Raw genomic sequence first — 22,477 nt, 5'->3', positions numbered from 1 at the left:
CATATTGTTTTATCAATTTTATCAGTTGAGGAGCTCAAGGCCAAAATGAAAAACCTTAGAGATGTATACGTCAGATACAAAAAGAAAAATGATGCTGCCATAAAATCAGGAGCTCCAGCTTCATCCACACCATCATGGGAGTTTTGGGTTCGATGACAATGGTTGGACGATTACAAAAAGCGTCAACGGTAAGGCATACATATTAACATTAATGTCTCCTTTTATTATTGTGTTACTGTATAGGGCTGAATGTGTAAAGTAGCATAATGATCGTGGGTTTTAAGAGTGTTAATTCTTTATATAGAACATCAACTAACATGTCTGTCACTGTGATTGAAGATGAATCAGTCAATGAAGTTACAGATGAAAGTAACAGCATTGGTGCATTGACACTCACAGTAGATAATCTGAAGAGCAGGCAGTTTTCTGAAGCAGTCGATCCGACTTCGCACTTAATCTCATTCCAACCCATATCATCACCATCATATCTTTCATCCATCTCAGCTTCATCATCAAGAGCAGCAACACCATCGGCACCACCTCCTCGATCAAACAAAAAGAGAAAGAGAGCTCAAGATGATGGTCCTAACGAATACCAGCTGCAGTTGCTGAGCAGTTTGGAAAAAATTACTCAACAATCAGCATCTACCCCAACTGAGTCATCAATGGACGAGTATGAACATTTTGGCAGAAGCATGCATTACAAATCAGAAAGCTTCCTTCTGATTACCTTAAAGCACTGGCTAAAAAAAGAATCCAGGATGTTCTTTTTGACATTGAATGTAATGAAAAATAATTGTGCTTTACTCTATATTACAACAAAAAAGTAAAATAAAATTATATCAATGAGTTTTTTTCACATATTCCTGCTGCCGTGAAAGTTGACCAACTTCTGAATTAAAATACATGGCAAACTTTTCTCTAATTTTGGATGCTTCACTACTGTAGTTTCTTTGCTTGTTGCGAGATAATGATTCAAGCACACGGGTTGTTTTTTGCCTCCAAGACCCTTCATGAACATTGCCTGATGGATCCACAGTATCTGTGAAACCAGCTGGACTGTAGGAAACATGGCGTGTTCGGAGGAAATTGTGCAAAATGCAAGTAGCCTTGACAATTTTGGACACCTTTTCTGGTTCTGCTATAATGGTTGTTTTAAGTATTCGCCACTTGGATACCATTATACCTGATACAAATATCAATTGAAGAGAATATTGAAAAGTGTTTGATTCAAAACTCCATAAAGAAAATGAGCATGTAAATACAAACCAAAGGTGTTTTCTATTGTTCGCCGAGCTCTTGACAATCTGTAGTTGAAAACTCTCTTTTGAAGGCAATCCAGTACCCTTCCTGGATAAGGTCGCATCATCCAGGTTTTAAGAGGAAATGCCTCATCTGCAACCACAGTATAGGGAAGGCTTTCATTTGTTCCTGGTAAAGGCTCATCAGCAGGTAGATGCATCTCACCTATCAAATAAAATTTGTAAGGTGAATACTACTTTCAACACGGAATACTTTAAAGAGATATGATACCGTTTAAAAAAGCTGATCCAAACTGTGAATTAGCAAAAACTCCCCCATCACTCCATCTTCCAGCTTCACCAATATCCACAAAGATAAATTTGTACTTGGAATCGCACAAAGCCATTAACACCAAGGAAAAGTGTTTTTTTATAATTGAAATACAAAGATCCAGAGTTTCTCGGAGCCTGAACAGCGATATGTTTCCCATCTAGTGATCTAATGCAGTTTGGAAAATTCCATGTATAAGCAAATCTGAAAACATACAACAAACAATGATGCAGTGGCACCATAAGTCTACAATAAAGTAACTCATGTTTTAACTTTACCCTTCAGATATTTTCTTCCAGTCACTTGGTTGCGAAGGAGCCTTCATGTATGTGGGGACAAGAACTCTCAAAGTGCATTACACGTATCGTAAACAACCTCACGAACTGTGCTAGCCCCACGACGATAAGCAAATGCTATGATTGCCTCATTTGAGTATCTTGCCTACGAAGAGATGGACCAACCAAAGCCAGCAACTCATCAAATATATGAGGGCTCATACGCAAATACAGATTAAACTGCTCCTCATCGGTTCTTAGTTCTTGAACCAAGTGCAGAAAATCTCCTTGTACTCTCCTTCGCCTGTTTATTGACGAGCCCATCATCTTTTCATTTTATTATTTTTTCCCGTTTTTCAACCTCTTCAAGCTCGTACAATATGCATACAGATGCTAGTAACTTAGCCTGATGACTAGACGCCATGTTGATAGTCGCAATGTGGTCGCCATGCTCGTTTTCGCATGTGTGTTTCTGACGTTCAAGCGACTAACGCGCGCGCATCAATTCGATTTAGTCCCGTGACCAAAGCGACTGCACAGTGTGTTGTAGAATTATGTTAGCGAGTATGGGGCCAAAGGAGGAGTACATTGAAACCCCCATCGGTTTGTTTAAAAATTTCATTGTCGAAAGAAAAAGCGCTTTTAATGCAACAGTCAATAATAAGTTTTTTAAGAGTTCTTTTCTCAAGTTTAGTTAAAATTTGATTTTCTCAAAAATTTCTTTCCAAAATTATTTTTATTGCTCTGTTCAAAGGCACGTTGGTAAATAAAGATTCGACGTCAAACGAAACGAATTGATAGCCTTCAATAAATTTTCAGCCTTATGTTTCAGCCTTACGAATGACATCTAAGAGTGTCGATGCTTCAAATAGCAGCTTCGTTAGGTTTAAAGCCAGTTATGTTTAAATCTTCTTTGTTTATGCTGGATACAGACACTTCATTTTGTATTTCCTTTAAAACCTTAGTATAAATGTATATTATATATTCGAAGTTTGCCTGGATATATTATTAGTTCTCTCAAATTGTCTAAATTTATCATCTGCAATATATGTAAGTATATAATAGTTGTAACTTGTGCTAACGTCGCTCTCTTGACGTTGTTGGTGTTGGTGATTTCTTCCAAATAGTAGGTACGGCACCAGGTTTGAGCCGTCTGGTCATACCACTCAAATGGAATAAACGCTCAAAACAATCTTCGAGAAGTGATTCGAACAAATCATTAATCGAATTTCGCGCGAACTCGGATTAAAATTTGCGCGCTTCGTCTGAACAAATTTAACCCAAATTCTTCTCAAAGACTCGTCATTTGGGCTTTTATGCAAAGAAATGCCTGTACTTCTAATAGTTTTATTACTGCAATCTTGCCCGAAACAGCGTGTTGGGATGTTAAAAAAATTGAAATATATAACCTTTTAAATCTCTATTTGTATATAGTGTTATATTGTAAACAGCCGCAAGTCAAGACTATGACGTCACAAGCACCTTCCTTCTTGAAAATACAAATATAGCGCCTTTTATTGGCAGCTCTTAAAGTTCAAGATTTATCGCTTCGTCACTCGAGCAGCATTAAATATATTGCGATAAAATTTCGCCAGAAGACATTTTTTTACATACACTATTAATCTATGAAAAAAAACGAGAGGCAAAATTTTCGTCATAGTAACACTTTAAGGGTGAGTAAGGCGTCAGCAGTGTCGATGATTTTGAAGCAAAAGGGTGAATAGTTGGTTTTACATGAGTGAGATTTAAGAAGGTGTCGTGAGACATGAGAGTTTTTGTCCGTTGTGGTATGTTCCCTGATTCTGGTGGATAAATGGCGCGAAGTTTCGCCAATGTATCGGGAATTACATCCCGCGCAATTAAATTCATATACCACCATAGATTTAATTGAATCAGGGATTGGGTCTTTGAATGAGAGTAGGTTTTTGATTTTGAATGATATGAAAATTAGTCGAATGTCAATATCTGTACAGAAGCGTTTCATAATGTTTGTAAGTCTGCGTTGTGTGTGTCGTGAGTAATGTCCGATAAATGGTAGTTTGAGGTATAGAGTTGTTATTTTGGAATTTTCATTTGTGTTGGTTGTAATCGTCGTGTCAGGTGTTTCGGTGTCTAGTTTAAGGTTGTTGCTTTGTTTGTTGTCGAGATATCGTTTTACGGTTCTGTTAATAAAGTGTAGTGGCTAAGAGTTTCGTAAAAGAGTGGATGTGATGTTTTTTATGTCTCGTTGAAAGCCATTGTTCGTATTGCTAAGTTTGTATGCTCTGTCGATTAGTGTGCGTATAAGTCCGGTTTTGTATGAAAGCGGTGTGAAACTAAAATAGTTCGTCAGACGTCCTGTAGATGTACTACAGCTGTCATGGGATTTTGTTAATAAAATCTCAAGAAATGGCAGTTGATCTTGTTGTTCAGTTTCAAATGAAAATCTAATAATTGGGTGCTGTGAAAGATGAGAAGTCGTCGAGAAAAGTGAAAGAATCTTTAGTGGAGTGGTCATCTGGTATGAGTGGTGTTAGTATAGAACTAAGATACTTAGCTAAATTGTAGTTGTACGAGTTGATTGATGAAACTATCGGTCGTTGTGGAGGCGATTGTTCTGGTTCTCGTTTCTTGTGAAGTTTCGGTAAGCCATAGAAACGTGAGGGATTAGAACCTCTGGGGAAGATATCATTATAAACTTTGTTGTTAATCGAGTCTTTCTTTAGAAGCTTCCCTAACAGTCGTTGTAGTTTGGCTTCACGTGATAGTGTGACGTCTTCTTTGAGTGGGGTAAACTTTGCTGTATTGTTAATGATTTTAAGGCAGGAGTTACGATACATTTTACGATCCATAATTACGACGCCGTTGCCTTTGTGCGGTTTGAGAATGATAATGTTTGTATTGTTGCGAATGTTTTTAGGATGTGGTGTTTTTTGAAGTCAGCTGGTGTCGGGTGATAAGATGAGATAAACGAGTGAGCGATGTGTGCCAGCTCTGTTTTGAGATGTGCGTAGTCTTTTTGATTGCGAATGTTGTGTTTTATAGTTTGGTGGAAACCAGCTGACTTCAAAAAACACCACATCCTTAAAAACATTTGCAACAATCCAAACATTATCATTCTCAAACCGCACAAAGGCAACGGCGTTGTAATCATGGATCGTCAAATGTATCGTAACTCCTGCCTTAAAATCATTAACAATACAGCAAAGTTTACCGCACTCAAAGACGTCACACTATCACGTGAAGCCAAATTACAACGACTGTTAAGGAAGCTTCTAAAGAAAGACTCGATTAACAACAAAGTTTATAATGATATCTTCTCCAGAGGTTCTCAACCCTCACGCTTCTATGGCTTACTGAAATTCACAAGAAACGAGAACCAGAACAATCGCCTCCACTACGACTGATAGTTTCATCAATTAACTCGTACAACTACAATTTAGCTAAGTATCTTAGTTCTCTACTAACCCTACTCATACCAGATGACCACTCCACTAAAGATTCCTTCACTTTCCTCGACGACTTCTCATCTTTCACAGCACCCAAACATTATATTTTCATTTGAAACTGAACAACAAGATCAACTGCCATTTCTTGACATTTTAGCAGTGAACTCCATATATATATAGCTGGAATGATAACGACAATACATTTTATAGATATAAAATTGAAGCCAAAGTCCTAGTCTCTTGCGCGGTTTGTACGTCAGTTCCATTCCTTCAAAGTCGAATATTCACGCGGTTTGTACGTCAGTTTCATTCCCCTGAGTGCCAAACATACACGGCCAATATAAATTTGAATACAAATTGCAAAAGCATAAACATATAAACAACATCACGACAAACAACACACGAGGACAACTCTTCGCAAAAGGTTATTTTTTACAGCTGAAACTTTACTACAGTGAGTTCGTTGTAACTTACAACTTGTAACGAGGAAAAGCCAACTGAAAATTACACTTTATGCCAAAAAGACAATACAATAAAAAAATATGACGAGAAAATATTTAAGCAAAAATTTTTCTTACATCGGAAGGTAAATTTTCAAACGGTGTCAGACAGTGTTTGTCTTTTTTTGTCATTTCAGTGGATTTAAAGATCAGTTTTTCCGAAGAAAAAAGAAACTTGAATATCCAGTTTCATAAAAAATATTGAGTCTATAACTCGCATTTTTACTTTTTACAGAGCGATTGTATTTTTCATCGATTTTGATAGTGCTTGAAATACTAAATGGTTGTCATCTCGGTATCAATAATTGAATATCCTTAAAGACTTTGCATGTTTGTAAATGTAGATCGTCCAGGTTGGTATAGTCCTGAGAAGGACTGTTTTTGTTGTTGTTGACTGACGTTTCGACAATCTTAGCGGCAGTCATCTTCAGAGTCAAAAAAATGACTCTAAGTAGTCATCGCTAAGATTGTCCTTCTCTCTTTGTCCAACAAAAACAGTCCTTCTCAGGACTATACCAACCTAGACGATCTACATTTACAAACATGTAACGATACTCCCGGGTTCAAACCATTTACCGTAAAGACTTTGATATGTTTTAAAGGAAAACCGCAACGTAAGAGCAGTTTGACCAAGTTCACCTCACCTTGATTCTCGATTTATCACTATGATTCACTTTCCGTGAACCTTTTCATTCCAAAAATTTCGTTATTTTTACGCTCTGATCAAGATCCGAACTCTACCATTACCAAGAGACAAATGATTAAAAAAATTAAAATGAACACGAGAGACTAGAGCCTGACGTGTGATGACGAATGATGACGACAAATATTTTTTTGGCTTCAATTTTTGGCTTCGGTTATCATTCCAGTTATTCAAATGTCGAGTTCACTGCATTTTACTAACAAAATCCCATGACAGCTGTAAAACATCTACATATCACAAACCAACATACACAGGACTTCTGACGAACTATTTTAGTTTTATACCGCTTCCATACAAAACCTGACTTATACGCACACTAATAGACATAGCATACAAACTTAACAACACGAGCAATGGCTTTCAACGAGACATAAAAAACATCACATCCACTCTTTTACGAAACTCTTTCCCACTACACTTTATTAACAGAACCGTAAAACGATATCTCGACAACAAACAAAGCAACAACCTCAAACTAGACACCGAAACTCCTGACACGACGATCACGACTAACACAAATGAAAATTCCAAAATAACAACTCTATACTTCAAACTACAATACATCGGACATTACTCACGACACACACAACGCAGACTTACAAACATTATGAAACGCATCTGTACAGATATTGACATTCAACTAATTTTCACATCATTCAAAATAAAAAACCTTTTCTCATTCAAAAACCCAATCCCTGATTCAATTAAATCTATGGTGGTATATGAATTTAATTGCGCTGGATGTAATTCCCGATACATTGGCGAAAATTCACGCCATTTATCCACCAGAATCAGGGAACATACCACAACAACAGACAAAAACTCTCATATCTACCGACACCTTCTTAAATCTCACTCATGTAAAACCAACTATTCACCCTCTTGCTTCAAAATCATCGACACCTCGTTCACCCTTAAAATCAAAGAAGCACTCCACATTAACAAAACTAGCCCTGACCTTAATGTTCAAGTTTTAAAATTCAATACAATATTTAGTTTATAATACGATTGGACGCTCCCCATTAATTTATCTTATTTCCTTTTATTGTTGTAATTTATGTATCATATTACTTTTATATAAACCCTGTATCACTTATTATTTCACTCATACTGAAGATGGCATCATGAGATGTCGAAACATGTCTATTTTAAAAAAATTTGTCGTGTATATTAAATGCGCATTAGCAATAGTGCTTTTACGAAATTATCCATGAATATCTTATTTCCTCTACTACCTCGTGACCATGCACATGATGTGTATCGATGTAGAACATTACTATTATATAGTAGAAATTTATTTCTTTTTATTATTATATAAAGATATATGAAAGTTAACAAGTTAATTTTCCAAACTTGAGTCGAGCTAGTTTCAAATCTCACCCAAATCAACAAATTTATCTTTATAAAACATTTACATACGTACATAACGCGGAAGTAGAATATTTTACAGAAAAACAAAATAATCGATAAATGGACATGAAACATTAAATCACAAAATCAAAATACAATTTAACAACGAAAGGTAAAGTTTAAAATCAACATACCTTCACAAATTCAGAAAGATTACAACACACAACCAACTACATGATATCTCAGGAGCGGCGTTCTAGTCGATTCTGTGGAATAATTTAAATGATTTACGTTTCCGGTCACGTGAGATATGTTACCCTACCCCTAGGAAAAAGGCTCCTACAATATACCGGAAGAAAAACCCTTTCGTTTTGCCAACCAAACAAATCACTTCATTCGTCTTATGAGACGTGGCTAAAAGCCGGTAAAGTACAGGTACAAAACGTCGGCTGGTAGTCGTGGGAGATACATACGTTGTACTTTGGTCGTTTAACTTATGTTATTGTGTCATTGGTAATATCGATAATATTTTCTGATTTGTGATTTTCTTGCTGGTAATTTTAAAAGATGCCAAGGTACACCAAATAACGGCCTTATAGCTGTTAGACTTTTCAACATTTATTGTCATTTTATAGATTTTTATGATAATTTTTGTAGGAGCAATAAAAGGTTTAAAGCAACTGTAGCTGTCACATATCATGATGAGGATGGCCATGTTGAGAGAGAGGAGGTGGATTTGTCAGAATTGGTTACTGAGGATCATAGAGGAAGCTGTTCTTTTAACAGTCCTGATAATTGTGGTACATTGGAAGGCCATGAACTGGGAATGAAACAAGATAACAGTGATCTTGAAAGTGATGTTCACCATGATTGTGAAGAATCATCTTCTTATTACCAGAAAGTTGAAAGAAAACAAAAAGCATGGGAAAATTTGCAACATTCAGTTATAAAGAATACATTTCAGTTTGCTGGCAAAATTGGAGCAATCTGAAGTGTATTCATTGTGATAATGAAGCAAAGTTTAGGTGCAGCGATTGTGGTCCAATGGCAAAGTATTGTGAGAACTGTATGTTAAAGATGCACACAACCGTAAATATTTGTCATCATGTTGAAATAATTAAGATACCCTTTATGAGCTAGATATTATAAAAGTTTTTACAGTTAACTCTCTCAACACTTGCAACAAAAAATGCAAAAATAAAATGAGAGTTTACATTGAGAAACATGATATGAAGCACTAGTCTAATATTTTTTATATATGCATAAAAAAGGGGATTGGTTACAATTAATTTTTACGAGGTTATTCATTGCTTTGTAGGATGGCATGTTTTGGCCATATAAACTCATGAACATGCTGCTGTATGATTGTTCATGCCAAACAGCTCGTCACAAAAGAAGTGCTTCTGTTGTTGATGTTAAAGGTATGTTATATGTAAAATGTGCTGCAAAAGTTTTTTCATTTTAGCTGGGATGGTTCAACACAATTATAATTTTGGATCTTTTTCAATTTTTAGGCTCCTTTTGTACTGTTGAGGTACACTTTTGCTCATGCTCTCCAGAGTTTGTTCAACTTCGGCAATTTGGCCTTTGGGGTGGAACACCTACAAAACCAAGAATTGCATTTGCAATTGAGTTTTTTGGAATTGATTCATTCTGTGCATATGGAATGCCAGTCATCAATAAAAAGCATTTGTCAGTCATTTGAAGAGCTTAATCATAACCACATATTCTCTTCTTATGCAACACCAAAAATGTATCCTGTCATTATAGATGCTTTTGAAGAATATAGGTAACTACATGTAGGTCACTGATTTATTGCACTGCTGTACTACGTATGAATTGCTGGGAAAGTTGAAGTCAATTTTATAGCCTAAGAATCTCATCTTAAGAGATGTATTTAATTGGAGGAAATCAAAATGCTAAAGTTTATGATGGGAAAGGGTTTTCCTCAAGTATTACTGTCTTGCACTGTATTTTGTTTATGTCATTTGTTTAAGAGTGCATAATTGCTTACTTTGTGTCATTGTTTTTTTCAGAATTTACAGACATAAAGTAAACATGTTGAGCTGTGTTATTCCTGAGCTTGATGAAGGAAATATCTGTCCTACTTGTCCCAAAGTGAGTTTATTCGTATTACTTGTTTAACAATGACAATTTAGTAAGAAGAACATTAGCAATGCTATCTCAAACACCTTTTTGACTGCATCATTTGCATCATTGAACTCAAATACATTGCATGATTTTATCCTTCACCATTTTATTGAAGACTGATGGTGTGATCTTTGAGTCTCTTGATGCTCTATTTATTGGACGAAGGAAAAAGCTGGGCAGAGTCTTGGAAAACCTCTATTTGGACAACTGATGTTGTATGATCAGAAACATGTTGATCAATTTGTTGCCAATTATACCACACCTACATCAAACAAGGTCAATGTAGCTTTAATATACTTTGTTATTCTAATGAAAATTCAGGCATGGAAGTTACAGTGCTTTGAATATATTTGATTTTTTACATTCTCTACCACATAGTTTTTATTTTCAATAAATTTGTGCCATGGGCTTTAGGAAATAAAGCTCTTGTATACTTTTTTGTTTGTTACATATTGATACTTATAGCGATACTTAAACGAAGTGAAGCCAATTGTCATAACATTAATTATCATAGTTACCATGAATATTCATGTTTCTTTTCATTTCTTGGCTTTTGGGTACATCTCCCAGAACACTGCGTTTATTAAATACAATGGCATACATTTAAAAAAATTGGCACGCAATTCATACATGTTGGTAGCCTGCAATTACTTAGCTACTGAATGAAGTAGATTTAATCAACATAGCCAAAATAAAATTATATATTTAATATTATTTTACGTCAAACTTTTTCAAGATTTGAAAATGCCATTTAGTTTTATGATCAAGTAATTTTCTAACCCTGGAATCCAATGTTCTACACAGTAAAAATAGATTGGTCAAAATGAGCAAAAAAATTGGTCATTTGAATGCACCTAAGAAGAATCATTTTTATAGGTCAAAACAACCAATTCCTAAATTGGTCAAAAATACCAAAAAGAAAAATGGTTAAATATACCAATTTATTTCACCAATTTTATTTGGTTGTTTTTACCATCAAAAAAGCATTTTTTTCAGGTGCATACCCATGGCCATTTGAGCAATATAGAGGATCTTTTTAACTAAGGTAAAGAAAATCAATCACACAATTATAAATAGCACATTTTTTGCAAACACAGAATACTTAAAATCTCTACTACATGCCATTAATTAACACTACAAAAGTTTTCTACTTCATAGAAGAAATAAAATGATCGACAAAAGTTGGCAATTGAGCCTTACAATTGCCATTCAAATTTAAAAGCAAATGTTCTAAAAGAATAAATACATTTTTGCAATGTCCATTAACGCCTTTAGGATACTCAGCATTAAAAGTATAAAAAGAACTAAGTAAAATAGTAACTGCATTGACAATATTTTCCATTTTCAGCTTTGCCACAATCATCACCTCAGCCACCAACATTATTGAATGAATGTTTCTTAATGTTCCTGTTGATAGGAGTCCAGGAGATGAACTTTTGTTAATGATCTCTTGAACTTCCCCCAAGCTTTTACCCTTCAACAGAGATAAAATTATTTATCAATTTTTTCACACATTTATGCAGAAAATATTATTTGTGACAATATCAACTCTTACATCAACAATGTCCCAAAAAGCTATTTTGCTTTTAAATTTGAATGGCAATTGTAAGGCTCAATTGCCAACTTTTGTCGATCATTTTATTTCTTCTATGAAGTAGAAAACTTTTGTAGTGTTAATTAATGGCATGTAGTAGAGATTTTAAGTATTCTGTGTTTGCAAAAAATGTGCTATTTATAATTGTGTGATTGATTTTCTTTACCTTAGTTAAAAAGATCCTCTATATTGCTCAAATGGCCATGGGTATGCACCTGAAAAAAATGCTTTTTTGATGGTAAAAACAACCAAATAAAATTGGTGAAATAAATTGGTATATTTAACCATTTTTCTTTTTGGTATTTTTGACCAATTTAGGAATTGGTTGTTTTGACCTATAAAAATGATTCTTCTTAGGTGCATTCAAATGACCAATTTTTTTGCTCATTTTGACCAATCTATTTTTACTGTGTAGAACATTGGATTCCAGGGTTAGAAAATTACTTGATCATAAAACTAAATGGCATTTTCAAATCTTGAAAAAGTTTGACGTAAAATAATATTAAATATATAATTTTATTTTGGCTATGTTGATTAAATCTACTTCATTCAGTAGCTAAGTAATTGCAGGCTACCAACATGTATGAATTGCGTGCCAATTTTTAAATGTATGCCATTGTATTTAATAAACGCAGTGTTCTGGGAGATGTACCCAAAAGCCAAGAAATGAAAAGAAACATGAATATTCATGGTAACTATGATAATTAATGTTATGACAATTGGCTTCACTTCGTTTAAGTATCGCTATAAGTATCAATATGTAACAAACAAAAAAGTATACAAGAGCTTTATTTCCTAAAGCCCATGGCACAAATTTATTGAAAATAAAAACTATGTGGTAGAGAATGTAAAAAATCAAATATATTCAAAGCACTGTAACTTCCATGCCTGAATTTTCATTAGAATAACAAAGTATATTAAAGCTACATTGACCTTGTTTGATGTAGGTGTGGTATAATTGGCAACAAATTGATCAACATGTTTCTGATCATACAACATCAGTTGTCCAAATAGAGGTTTTCCAAGACTCTGCCCAGCTTTTTCCTTCGTCCAATAAATAGAGCATCAAGAGACTCAAAGATCACACCATCAGTCTTCAATAAAATGGTGAAGGATAAAATCATGCAATGTATTTGAGTTCAATGATGCAAATGATGCAGTCAAAAAGGTGTTTGAGATAGCATTGCTAATGTTCTTCTTACTAAATTGTCATTGTTAAACAAGTAATACGAATAAACTCACTTTGGGACAAGTAGGACAGATATTTCCTTCATCAAGCTCAGGAATAACACAGCTCAACATGTTTACTTTATGTCTGTAAATTCTGAAAAAAACAATGACACAAAGTAAGCAATTATGCACTCTTAAACAAATGACATAAACAAAATACAGTGCAAGACAGTAATACTTGAGGAAAACCCTTTCCCATCATAAACTTTAGCATTTTGATTTCCTCCAATTAAATACATCTCTTAAGATGAGATTCTTAGGCTATAAAATTGACTTCAACTTTCCCAGCAATTCATACGTAGTACAGCAGTGCAATAAATCAGTGACCTACATGTAGTTACCTATATTCTTCAAAAGCATCTATAATGACAGGATACATTTTTGGTGTTGCATAAGAAGAGAATATGTGGTTATGATTAAGCTCTTCAAATGACTGACAAATGCTTTTTATTGATGACTGGCATTCCATATGCACAGAATGAATCAATTCCAAAAAACTCAATTGCAAATGCAATTTTGGTTTTGTAGGTGTTCCACCCCAAAGGCCAAATTGCCGAAGTTGAACAAACTCTGAGAGCATGAGCAAAAGTGTACCTCAACAGTACAAAAGGAGCCTAAAATTGAAAAAGATCCAAAATTATAATTGTGTTGAACCATCCCAGCTAAAATGAAAAAACTTTTGCAGCACATTTTACATATAACATACCTTTAACATCAACAACAGAAGCACTTCTTTTGTGACGAGCTGTTTGGCATGAACAATCATACAGCAGCATGTTCATGAGTTTATATGGCCAAAACATGCCATCCTACAAAGCAATGAATAACCTCGTAAAAATTAATTGTAACCAATCCCCTTTTTTATGCATATATAAAAAATATTAGACTAGTGCTTCATATCATGTTTCTCAATGTAAACTCTCATTTTATTTTTGCATTTTTTGTTGCAAGTGTTGAGAGAGTTAACTGTAAAAACTTTTATAATATCTAGCTCATAAAGGGTATCTTAATTATTTCAACATGATGACAAATATTTACGGTTGTGTGCATCTTTAACATACAGTTCTCACAATACTTTGCCATTGGACCACAATCGCTGCACCTAAACTTTGCTTCATTATCACAATGAATACACTTCAGATTGCTCCAATTTTTGCCAGCAAACTGAAATGTATTCTTTATAACTGAATGTTGCAAATTTTCCCATGCTTTTTGTTTTCTTTCAACTTTCTGGTAATAAGAAGATGATTCTTCACAATCATGGTGAACATCACTTTCAAGATCACTGTTATCTTGTTTCATTCCCAGTTCATGGCCTTCCAATGTACCACAATTATCAGGACTGTTAAAAGAACAGCTTCCTCTATGATCCTCAGTAACCAATTCTGACAAATCCACCTCCTCTCTCTCAACATGGCCATCCTCATCATGATATGTGACAGCTACAGTTGCTTTAAACCTTTATTGCTCCTACAAAATTATCATAAAATCTATAAAATGACAATAAATGTTGAAAAGTCTAACAGCTATAAGGCCGTTATTTGGTGTACCTTGGCATCTTTTAAAATTACCAGCAAGAAAATCACAAATCAGAAAATATTATCGATATTACCAATGACACAATAACATAAGTTAAACGACCAAAGTACAACGTATGTATCTCCCACGACTACCAGCCGACGTTTTGTACCTGTACTTTACCGGCTTTTAGCCACGTCTCATAAGACGAATGAAGTGATTTGTTTGGTTGGCAAAACGAAAGGGTTTTTCTTCCGGTATATTGTAGGAGCCTTTTTCCTAGGGGTAGGGTAACATATCTCACGTGACCGGAAACGTAAATCATTTAAATTATTCCACAGAATCGACTAGAACGCCGCTCCTGAGATATCATGTAGTTGGTTGTGTGTTGTAATCTTTCTGAATTTGTGAAGGTATGTTGATTTTAAACTTTACCTTTCGTTGTTAAATTGTATTTTGATTTTGTGATTTAATGTTTCATGTCCATTTATCGATTATTTTGTTTTTCTGTAAAATATTCTACTTCCGCGTTATGTACGTATGTAAATGTTTTATAAAGATAAATTTGTTGATTTGGGTGAGATTTGAAACTAGCTCGACTCAAGTTTGGAAAATTAACTTGTTAACTTTCATATATCTTTATATAATAATAAAAAGAAATAAATTTCTACTATATAATAGTAATGTTCTACATCGATACACATCATGTGCATGGTCACGAGGTAGTAGAGGAAATAAGATATTCATGGATAATTTCGTAAAAGCACTATTGCTAATGCGCATTTAATATACACGACAAATTTTTTTAAAATAGACATGTTTCGACATCTCATGATGCCATCTTCAGTATGAGTGAAATAATAAGTGATACAGGGTTTATATAAAAGTAATATGATACATAAATTACAACAATAAAAGGAAATAAGATAAATTAATGGGGAGCGTCCAATCGTATTATAAACTAAATATTGTATTGAATTTTAAAACTTGAACATTAAGGTCAGGGCTAGTTTTGTTAATGTGGAGTGCTTCTTTGATTTTAAGGGTGAACGAGGTGTCGATGATTTTGAAGCAAGAGGGTGAATAGTTGGTTTTACATGAGTGAGATTTAAGAAGGTGTCGGTAGATATGAGAGTTTTGTCTGTTGTTGTGGTATGTCCCTGATTCTGGTGGATAAATGGCGTGAATTTTCGCCAATGTATCGGGAATTACATCCAGCGCAATTAAATTCATATACCACCATAGATTTAATTGAATCAGGGATTGGGTTTTTGAATGAGAAAAGGTTTTTTATTTTGAATGATGTGAAAATTAGTTGAATGTCAATATCTGTACAGATGCGTTTCATAATGTTTGTAAGTCTGTTGTGTGTGTCGTGAGTAATGTCCGATGTATTGTAGTTTGAAGTATAGAGTTGTTATTTTGGAATTTTCATTTGTGTTAGTCGTGATCGTCGTGTCAGGAGTTTCGGTGTCTAGTTTGAGGTTGTTGCTTTGTTTGTTGTCGAGATATCGTTTTACGGTTCTGTTAATAAAGTGTAGTGGGAAAGAGTTTCGTAAAAGAGTGGATGTGATGTTTTTATGTCTGTTGAAAGCCATTGCTCGTGTTGTTAAGTTTGTATGCTATGTCTATTAGTGTGCGTATAAGTCAGGTTTTGTATGGAAGCGGTATAAAACTAAAATAGTTCGTCAGAAGTCCTGTGTATGTTGGTTTGTGATATGTAGATGTTTTACAGCTGTCATGGGATTTTGTTAGTAAAATGCAGTGAACTCGACATTTGAATAACTGGAATGATAACCGAAGCCAAAAATTGAAGCCAAAAAAATATTTGTCGTCATCATTCGTCATCACACGTCAGGCTCTAGTCTCTCGTGTTCATTTTAATTTTTTTAATCATTTGTCTCTTGGTAATGGTAGAGTTCGGATCTTGATCAGAGCGTAAAAATAACGAAATTTTTGGAATGAAAAGGTTCACGGAAAGTGAATCATAGTGATAAATCGAGAATCAAGGTGAGGTGAACTTGGTCAAACTGCTCTTACGCTGCGGTTTTCCTTTAAAACATATCAAAGTCTTTACGGTAAATGGTTTGAACCCGGGAGTATCGTTACATGTTTGTAAATGTAGATCGTCTAGGTTGGTATAGTCCTGAGAAGGACTGTTTTTGTTGGACAAAGAGAGAAGGACAATCTTAGCGATGACTACTTAGAGTCATTTTTTTGACTCTGAAGATGACTGCCGCTAAGATTGTCGAAACGTCAGTCAACAACAACAAAAACAGTCCTTCTCAGGACTATACCAACCTGGACGATCTACATTTACAAACATGCAAAGTCTTTAAGGATATTCAATTATTGATACCGAGATGACAACCATTTAGTATTTCAAGCACTATCAAAATCGATGAAAATACAATCGCTCTGTAAAAGTAAAATGCGAGTTATAGACTCAATATTTTTATGAAACTGGATATTCAAGTTTCTTTTTTCTTCGGAAAAACTGATCTTTAAATCCACTGAAATGACAAAAAAAGACAAACACTGTCTGACACCGTTTGAAAATTTACCTTCCGATGTAAGAAAAATTTTTGCTTAAATATTTTCTCGTCATATTTTTTTATTGTATTGTCTTTTTGGCATAAAGTGTAATTTTCAGTTGGCTTTTCCTCGTTACAAGTTGTAAGTTACAACGAACTCACTGTAGTAAAGTTTCAGCTGTAAAAAATAACCTTTTGCGAAGAGTTGTCCTCGTGTGTTGTTTGTCGTGATGTTGTTTATATGTTTATGCTTTTGCAATTTGTATTCAAATTTATATTGGCCGTGTATGTTTGGCACTCAGGGGAATGAAACTGACGTACAAACCGCGTGAATATTCGACTTTGAAGGAATGGAACTGACGTACAAACCGCGCAAGAGACTAGGACTTTGGCTTCAATTTTATATCTATAAAATGTATTGTCGTTCATTCCAGCTATATATATATGGAGTTCACTGCTAAAATGTCAAGAAATGGCAGTTGATCTTGTTGTTCAGTTTCAAATGAAAATATAATGTTTGGGTGCTGTGAAAGATGAGAAGTCGTCGAGGAAAGTGAAGGAATCTTTAGTGGAGTGGTCATCTGGTATGAGTAGGGTTAGTAGAGAACTAAGATACTTAGCTAAATTGTAGTTGTACGAGTTAATTGATGAAACTATCAGTCGTAGTGGAGGCGATTGTTCTGGTTCTCGTTTCTTGTGAATTTCAGTAAGCCATAGAAGCGTGAGGGTTGAGAACCTCTGGAGAAGATATCATTATAAACTTTGTTGTTAATCGAGTCTTTCTTTAGAAGCTTCCTTAACAGTCGTTGTAATTTGGCTTCACGTGATAGTGTGACGTCTTTGAGTGCGGTAAACTTTGCTGTATTGTTAATGATTTTAAGGCAGGAGTTACGATACATTTGACGATCCATGATTACAACGCCGTTGCCTTTGTGCGGTTTGAGAATGATAATGTTTGGATTGTTGCAAATGTTTTTAAGGATGTGGTGTTTTTTGAAGTCAGCTGGTTTCCACCAAACTATAAAACACAACATTCGCAATCAAAAAGACTACGCACATCTCAAAACAGAGCTGGCACACATCGCTCACTCGTTTATCTCATCTTATAACCCGACACCAGCTGACTTCTTTGTAACTGCAATTAGTAACTGCAAGTAAAATAGTAACTGCATTGACAATATTTTCCATTTTCAGCTTTGCCACAATCATCACCTCAGCCACCAACATTATTGAATGAATGTTTCTTAATGTTCCTGTTGATAGGAGTCCAGGAGATGAACTTTTGTTAATGATCTCTTGAACTTCCCCCAAGCTTTTACCCTTCAACAGAGATAAAATTATTTATCAATTTTTTCACACATTTATGCAGAAAATATTATTTGTGACAATATCAACTCTTACATCAACAATGTCCCAAAATAGCTTTTTGTTCATAACTCGATGGGTGCATTGGTCATCTAACACATAAGGCAAACATGTCATTATACACTGGTTCTTGACCTCTAAAATAATCAACATAGCATAGAATGAATATATTACCATTATCACTCTCTAAAGCATTAACACTTCAGTATAAATAGGGATTTTAACTTATTGATTTTTACACCAACCTTTCTCATCTTCAACTGGACAATCCTCCAGCTCTTCAAGGATACTGCTGATATTCTTTTGCTTTGTCTTTTTAATAACAGACAGCATTTTATATTTGTTCAAATTCCATCGTTCCTTCATGTCTTGCACAACATCACTCTTCTCCAAAATACGTCCTAACTCTGCTTTCAGCTGGAAAAAATTAAACCAAAAAACTAATTATCTTTCTCTAAGTAATTGTGATTCAACAGACAGTTTTGCTACAGCATACATACTCATGGACAGCGGCAGATTAATAATTGGCAAAAAACTCTTTTTAAAAATTCATATGCTACATATAATCTGTTGAATTAAAATTGCTTGTAGTACTAGAATCTAGTAAAGTATACCATGCACATATGAATATTACCCTCTCATCAGGCTAACATGCCTGATACTTCAACCCATACCTAAACCATTTTATGTAGAAAACCTGTGAGACATCAATTTACCTTTTGAGTAACGTCATTCCAAATACACGTAAACTTCTTGTGAAGTTTTATTCGAGGAATCATCTGATAAATATCATGTGGTTCTAAATTGAAAAAATCCTCGCCGTCGACTTGATTAGCTTTAAAAATATAAGAAGCAAAACGTCAATGAAATTACGTTATTGCTGTTGGTATTCTCTAAAAGCGCTCGAGCAAATCTGCCTGCTAGCAAAACGTAAACAAGGCAAGTCATCTATAAATCTAATTTTGAATTATTTTCTACACTAGATTTATGCACGAGACAACAACCCTCACACATGCGACCTACATTTCAGGATGAGACAATACCTTTAAAATCTTCGACAATTTCATCCAATTTGTTGTTTTTCAAAAAAAGAATAATGTCAGCGACAGATGATTGCTTGTTGATTTCCATTTCGCCCACAATAGAAAAGTTTAAACGGTTAAATGCACTTCAACAAAGCACAAGAAGGTTAGAAACACGCCACGCGACTACATATATCGGCAACAGGATGTCAGGCACGTGCCGCTTTGCGTAATGTGTCGTGTGACCAAATCGACCAATCGCCGCAAGTTCGCAACTAATTGGACAAAGAAATGCACTTAATGACACTTAATATTGATCTGATTTTACTCATTCATTGCTCTAACAAACGGTAACGGAGTTGTCACTTGACTAGTGACGCAAGAATATTCGTAAAAATCAATTAATTATGCCACGATTGTGTTGTCAGGTATGTGCAACGTTTTTTTCAACGTCTGTCGCTGGAATAATGCATCATTTGGTCGCTGTTCATGAACACGATGCCAGATTGCTTATTATCTCCGAAGTGCCGGAATGTAATTCAATCTTCGCTAAGGTAAGCTTTTGATTCTTGATACGACACTGATTTGTTTGTTATTTGTTAAAAATATTTACTTATTCAGTGCGTTCACAGAGTTGTTGTTTAGGTTAACTCTTACAAAAGTCATCTTAGAAGAAAGCACGCCAATGTTGACTTAAACTCACGTCATCTATGTTGCGTTGAATCAGCGAGTAGCACTCACAACAATTTTTGTCCTGATGAGGATGGCCTTGAACTCTTAATTGATGAATTCAACATGGAAAATGAACTTGATGACTCTGTTCAAGCAATGGAACACAAAAAGGCTCAATTTCTTCTAAAAACAAAAGAAATCAATCTGCTCACACAAAAATGTGTGGATAACATTGTAGAAGAATCCACTGAACTTGTCCAAGGAACAGTCAAAGCATTTAAACACGGTTTACAAAATTGCTTAGAGAAAGCTGGATTAAATTATAATGATGTGCCAGGTCTTGATGAATTATTTGATGAAGAACATGCTATCTCAAGTCCATTCAAACATATTTCCACAAAGTATAAATAGAATGCTTATTTTGAGGAGCATTTTGGCTTAGTTGTAAGTTTTATTTCTATGTTTTTGACTTTTTAGAATGTTTAGAGTTTTGGATAAAGTTTTTGAGATTTTTAACATATTTGAGCCAGCTGCTCTTTAGTGCTTGTTATGCATAATCATTATTTTAATTGTAGCAACTCAGACGAATTAAACTTGGACACAGAGTTGTGAAAAGACGTTCAAGGACTGTGTACAAAGAGGTTATTAAAGATAATGAAATCATGTACATACCACTGCTTAAATCCTTGGAAAAAATGCTCAATGTAAAAGGAGTACTTGAACAGGTCAGATTGTTAATAGCATGGTTGTGTTTTTTTATGTTGGCAAGTTTATCAAACTATGACAACTACATCTTTGCAAGTACCCATATCAATAACAGGGTTGCAAAATATTAATACATGTTCTATGTATAACCATAAAAGGAACTTTATGTGTGTTTTACTGTGTTAGTTTCCATGAAAGCAAAACAATGATGACATCGTTTATTAGAGCACATTTCCAAAAATATATTCCAATTATTTCATGAAAATATGAAAATAGCCTGATTTTAATTTGAAATGTCTGATGGTAGGAAGGCACCCATCCTACCACCAGACATTTCCATTGCTGGTTAATAATAAATTTAATTTATTAATAAATTTAATATTTTCATTCTTCGATTTCAATTTCAGCTAAACCATGGTCATCTTCGCAACATAAACATGATGATGTGATTGAGGATGTTTGCGATGGCCAGTATTTCAAAACCCATCTCTGTTTTCCAAGGACTCAACTGCTTTACAAATCATGCTTTACTATGATGAGTTGGAAATTGCAAATGCCCTTGGTAGTAAAACTGGAAAGCATAAGTTAGGTAATAATTTAATGACATCATAGTGACTAAATCAGTCACTCAAATGTAAAAAAGTGTATGAGCAATGAAAGGCTATAAGAAGCTCTTATTACATCATATGCCATTATTTCTGTATGACAGGAGTTGTTTACTACACAACTGGAAATATTGATCCTCGATATCGATCCAAGCGTGATAACATTCACCTACTCCTTATGGCAACAGTTCTAATTATCAAAAAATATGGCATTGACATTCTCTTTGAGCCTTTCATGAATGACCTTGAATACCTTGAACAAGTAAGGATCCTATTTATTGTTTTTTAGCTTATTACCTGTTATTGATAATTGTGCAGAAAAAGTAGTTTGATAAAAATTGCTTAAAATTAACTGTCACACTTCTTTTTTGAGGATGGTGGTCACCAGTTCATTGTTAAAGGTGAACCTATGTCATTTTCTGGGACTATTGTGTTGGTTTCTGGAGACAATCTTGGATCACAACTCATGGGTGGATTCAAAGAAAGTCCAGGTGCACATTTGAAATGCCAGCAATGCATGGGAACCACTGAACAAATAAAGCAGAAAGTATGTATGTTTATTATAATACATTATTAACCTGTTTCAACATAGATAAAATGTAGATTGAAGAAATTGAAGAAAACCCAGAACTGAGTAAAGCATATGGGCTTTGCAGGAGATCAGTTCTTCAACTCTAGGTATTTTCATCTAGCAGATGGCATGCCAGGTGATGCAATGCATGATATACTAGAAGGAGTACTTCAGTATGTATGTAAAGAATTGCTGAAGGACTTCATATTTAAAGAAAAATTTTTAACAGTGGAGCAACTTAATGAAAGAATTAACTCTTTTGATTATGGATATTTTAATGATAAAAACAAGCCATCACCAATCACGCGGACAACTTTGAGGAGTGAAAACAATAGTTTAAAGCAAAAAGGTAGGGTGTAGTGATTGTCACAAGAATTAATACCATCACCCTTGATTTAAATGATTGGTTTTTCTTTTTATAGCAAGACAAATGTGGTGCCTTGGAAAATTCCTTCCTTTAGCTCTCGGCATTGCCATTCCTCAGGATGAAGAAAAGTGGATGCATTTTCTGTTGCTCCTTAAAATTGTTGACATTGTTTTTTCACCAATCAAAAGCACTGATGAACTTGCTATCCTGGAAAGAGACCTGAAGAAATTTTTGTGGAAATTCACCCAGCTTTATCCTGGGCTTTCAGTTATACCCAAGATGCATTACTTGGTTCATTACCCAACTCATTTACAG

General features: G+C 34.6%; 3 protein-coding genes and 3 long non-coding RNA genes across 8 annotated transcripts; 3 read left to right on the top strand and 3 right to left on the bottom strand.

Annotated features, from left to right (window-relative positions):
• Positions 1–719: 719 nt before the first annotated feature.
• Positions 720–1,648, bottom strand: LOC124457272 (protein ALP1-like). Its single transcript, XM_047007550.1, has 3 exons — positions 1,534–1,648; positions 1,270–1,467; positions 720–1,186 (listed from the first exon to the last, which is right to left on the bottom strand). The coding sequence occupies exons 1-3, from the start codon at positions 1,646–1,648 to the stop codon at positions 843–845; spliced, it is 657 nt and encodes a 218-aa protein (XP_046863506.1). The 3' UTR covers positions 720–842.
• Positions 1,649–8,246: 6,598 nt separating this feature from the next.
• On the top strand, positions 8,247–8,819 carry LOC124457271. Its single transcript, XM_047007549.1, has 2 exons — positions 8,247–8,403; positions 8,486–8,819. The coding sequence occupies exons 1-2, from the start codon at positions 8,396–8,398 to the stop codon at positions 8,817–8,819; spliced, it is 342 nt and encodes a 113-aa protein (XP_046863505.1). The 5' UTR covers positions 8,247–8,395.
• Positions 8,820–9,512: 693 nt separating this feature from the next.
• On the top strand, positions 9,513–10,436 carry LOC124458490. Its single transcript, XR_006953219.1, has 3 exons — positions 9,513–9,617; positions 9,865–9,946; positions 10,095–10,436. It is a non-coding gene; the product is annotated as an uncharacterized LOC124458490 (long non-coding RNA).
• A 1,889-nt stretch (positions 10,437–12,325) lies between these two features.
• Positions 12,326–13,249, bottom strand: LOC124458491. The gene is made up of 3 exons (XR_006953220.1): positions 13,145–13,249; positions 12,816–12,897; positions 12,326–12,667 (listed from the first exon to the last, which is right to left on the bottom strand). It is a non-coding gene; the product is annotated as an uncharacterized LOC124458491 (long non-coding RNA).
• Positions 13,250–17,953: 4,704 nt separating this feature from the next.
• On the bottom strand, positions 17,954–19,366 carry LOC124457270. The gene is made up of 5 exons (XM_047007548.1): positions 19,264–19,366; positions 18,937–19,055; positions 18,466–18,637; positions 18,257–18,357; positions 17,954–18,175 (listed from the first exon to the last, which is right to left on the bottom strand). Exons 1-5 carry the CDS (start codon positions 19,349–19,351, stop codon positions 17,954–17,956), a joined length of 702 nt encoding a protein of 233 aa, XP_046863504.1. The 5' UTR covers positions 19,352–19,366.
• On the top strand, positions 19,367–20,815 carry LOC124458493. 3 transcript variants are annotated; one of them, XR_006953223.1, is made up of 4 exons: positions 19,367–19,592; positions 19,671–19,796; positions 19,875–20,358; positions 20,490–20,815. It is a non-coding gene; the product is annotated as an uncharacterized LOC124458493 (long non-coding RNA). The 3 variants fall into 3 exon arrangements; XR_006953222.1 differs by having other exon boundaries at positions 19,369–19,592; positions 19,888–20,358; XR_006953224.1 differs by lacking the exon at positions 19,671–19,796 and having other exon boundaries at positions 19,389–19,670; positions 19,888–20,358.
• The last annotated feature ends 1,662 nt before the right edge of the window (positions 20,816–22,477 follow it).

This window comes from Xenia sp. Carnegie-2017, unplaced genomic scaffold (genome assembly GCF_021976095.1).
Source record: "Xenia sp. Carnegie-2017 unplaced genomic scaffold, XeniaSp_v1 HiC_scaffold_6, whole genome shotgun sequence".
Lineage (NCBI taxonomy): Eukaryota > Metazoa > Cnidaria > Anthozoa > Malacalcyonacea > Xeniidae > Xenia > Xenia sp. Carnegie-2017.
Note: the sequence above shows the minus strand (reverse complement) of the source record. Positions and strands in the feature narration are given on the sequence as shown.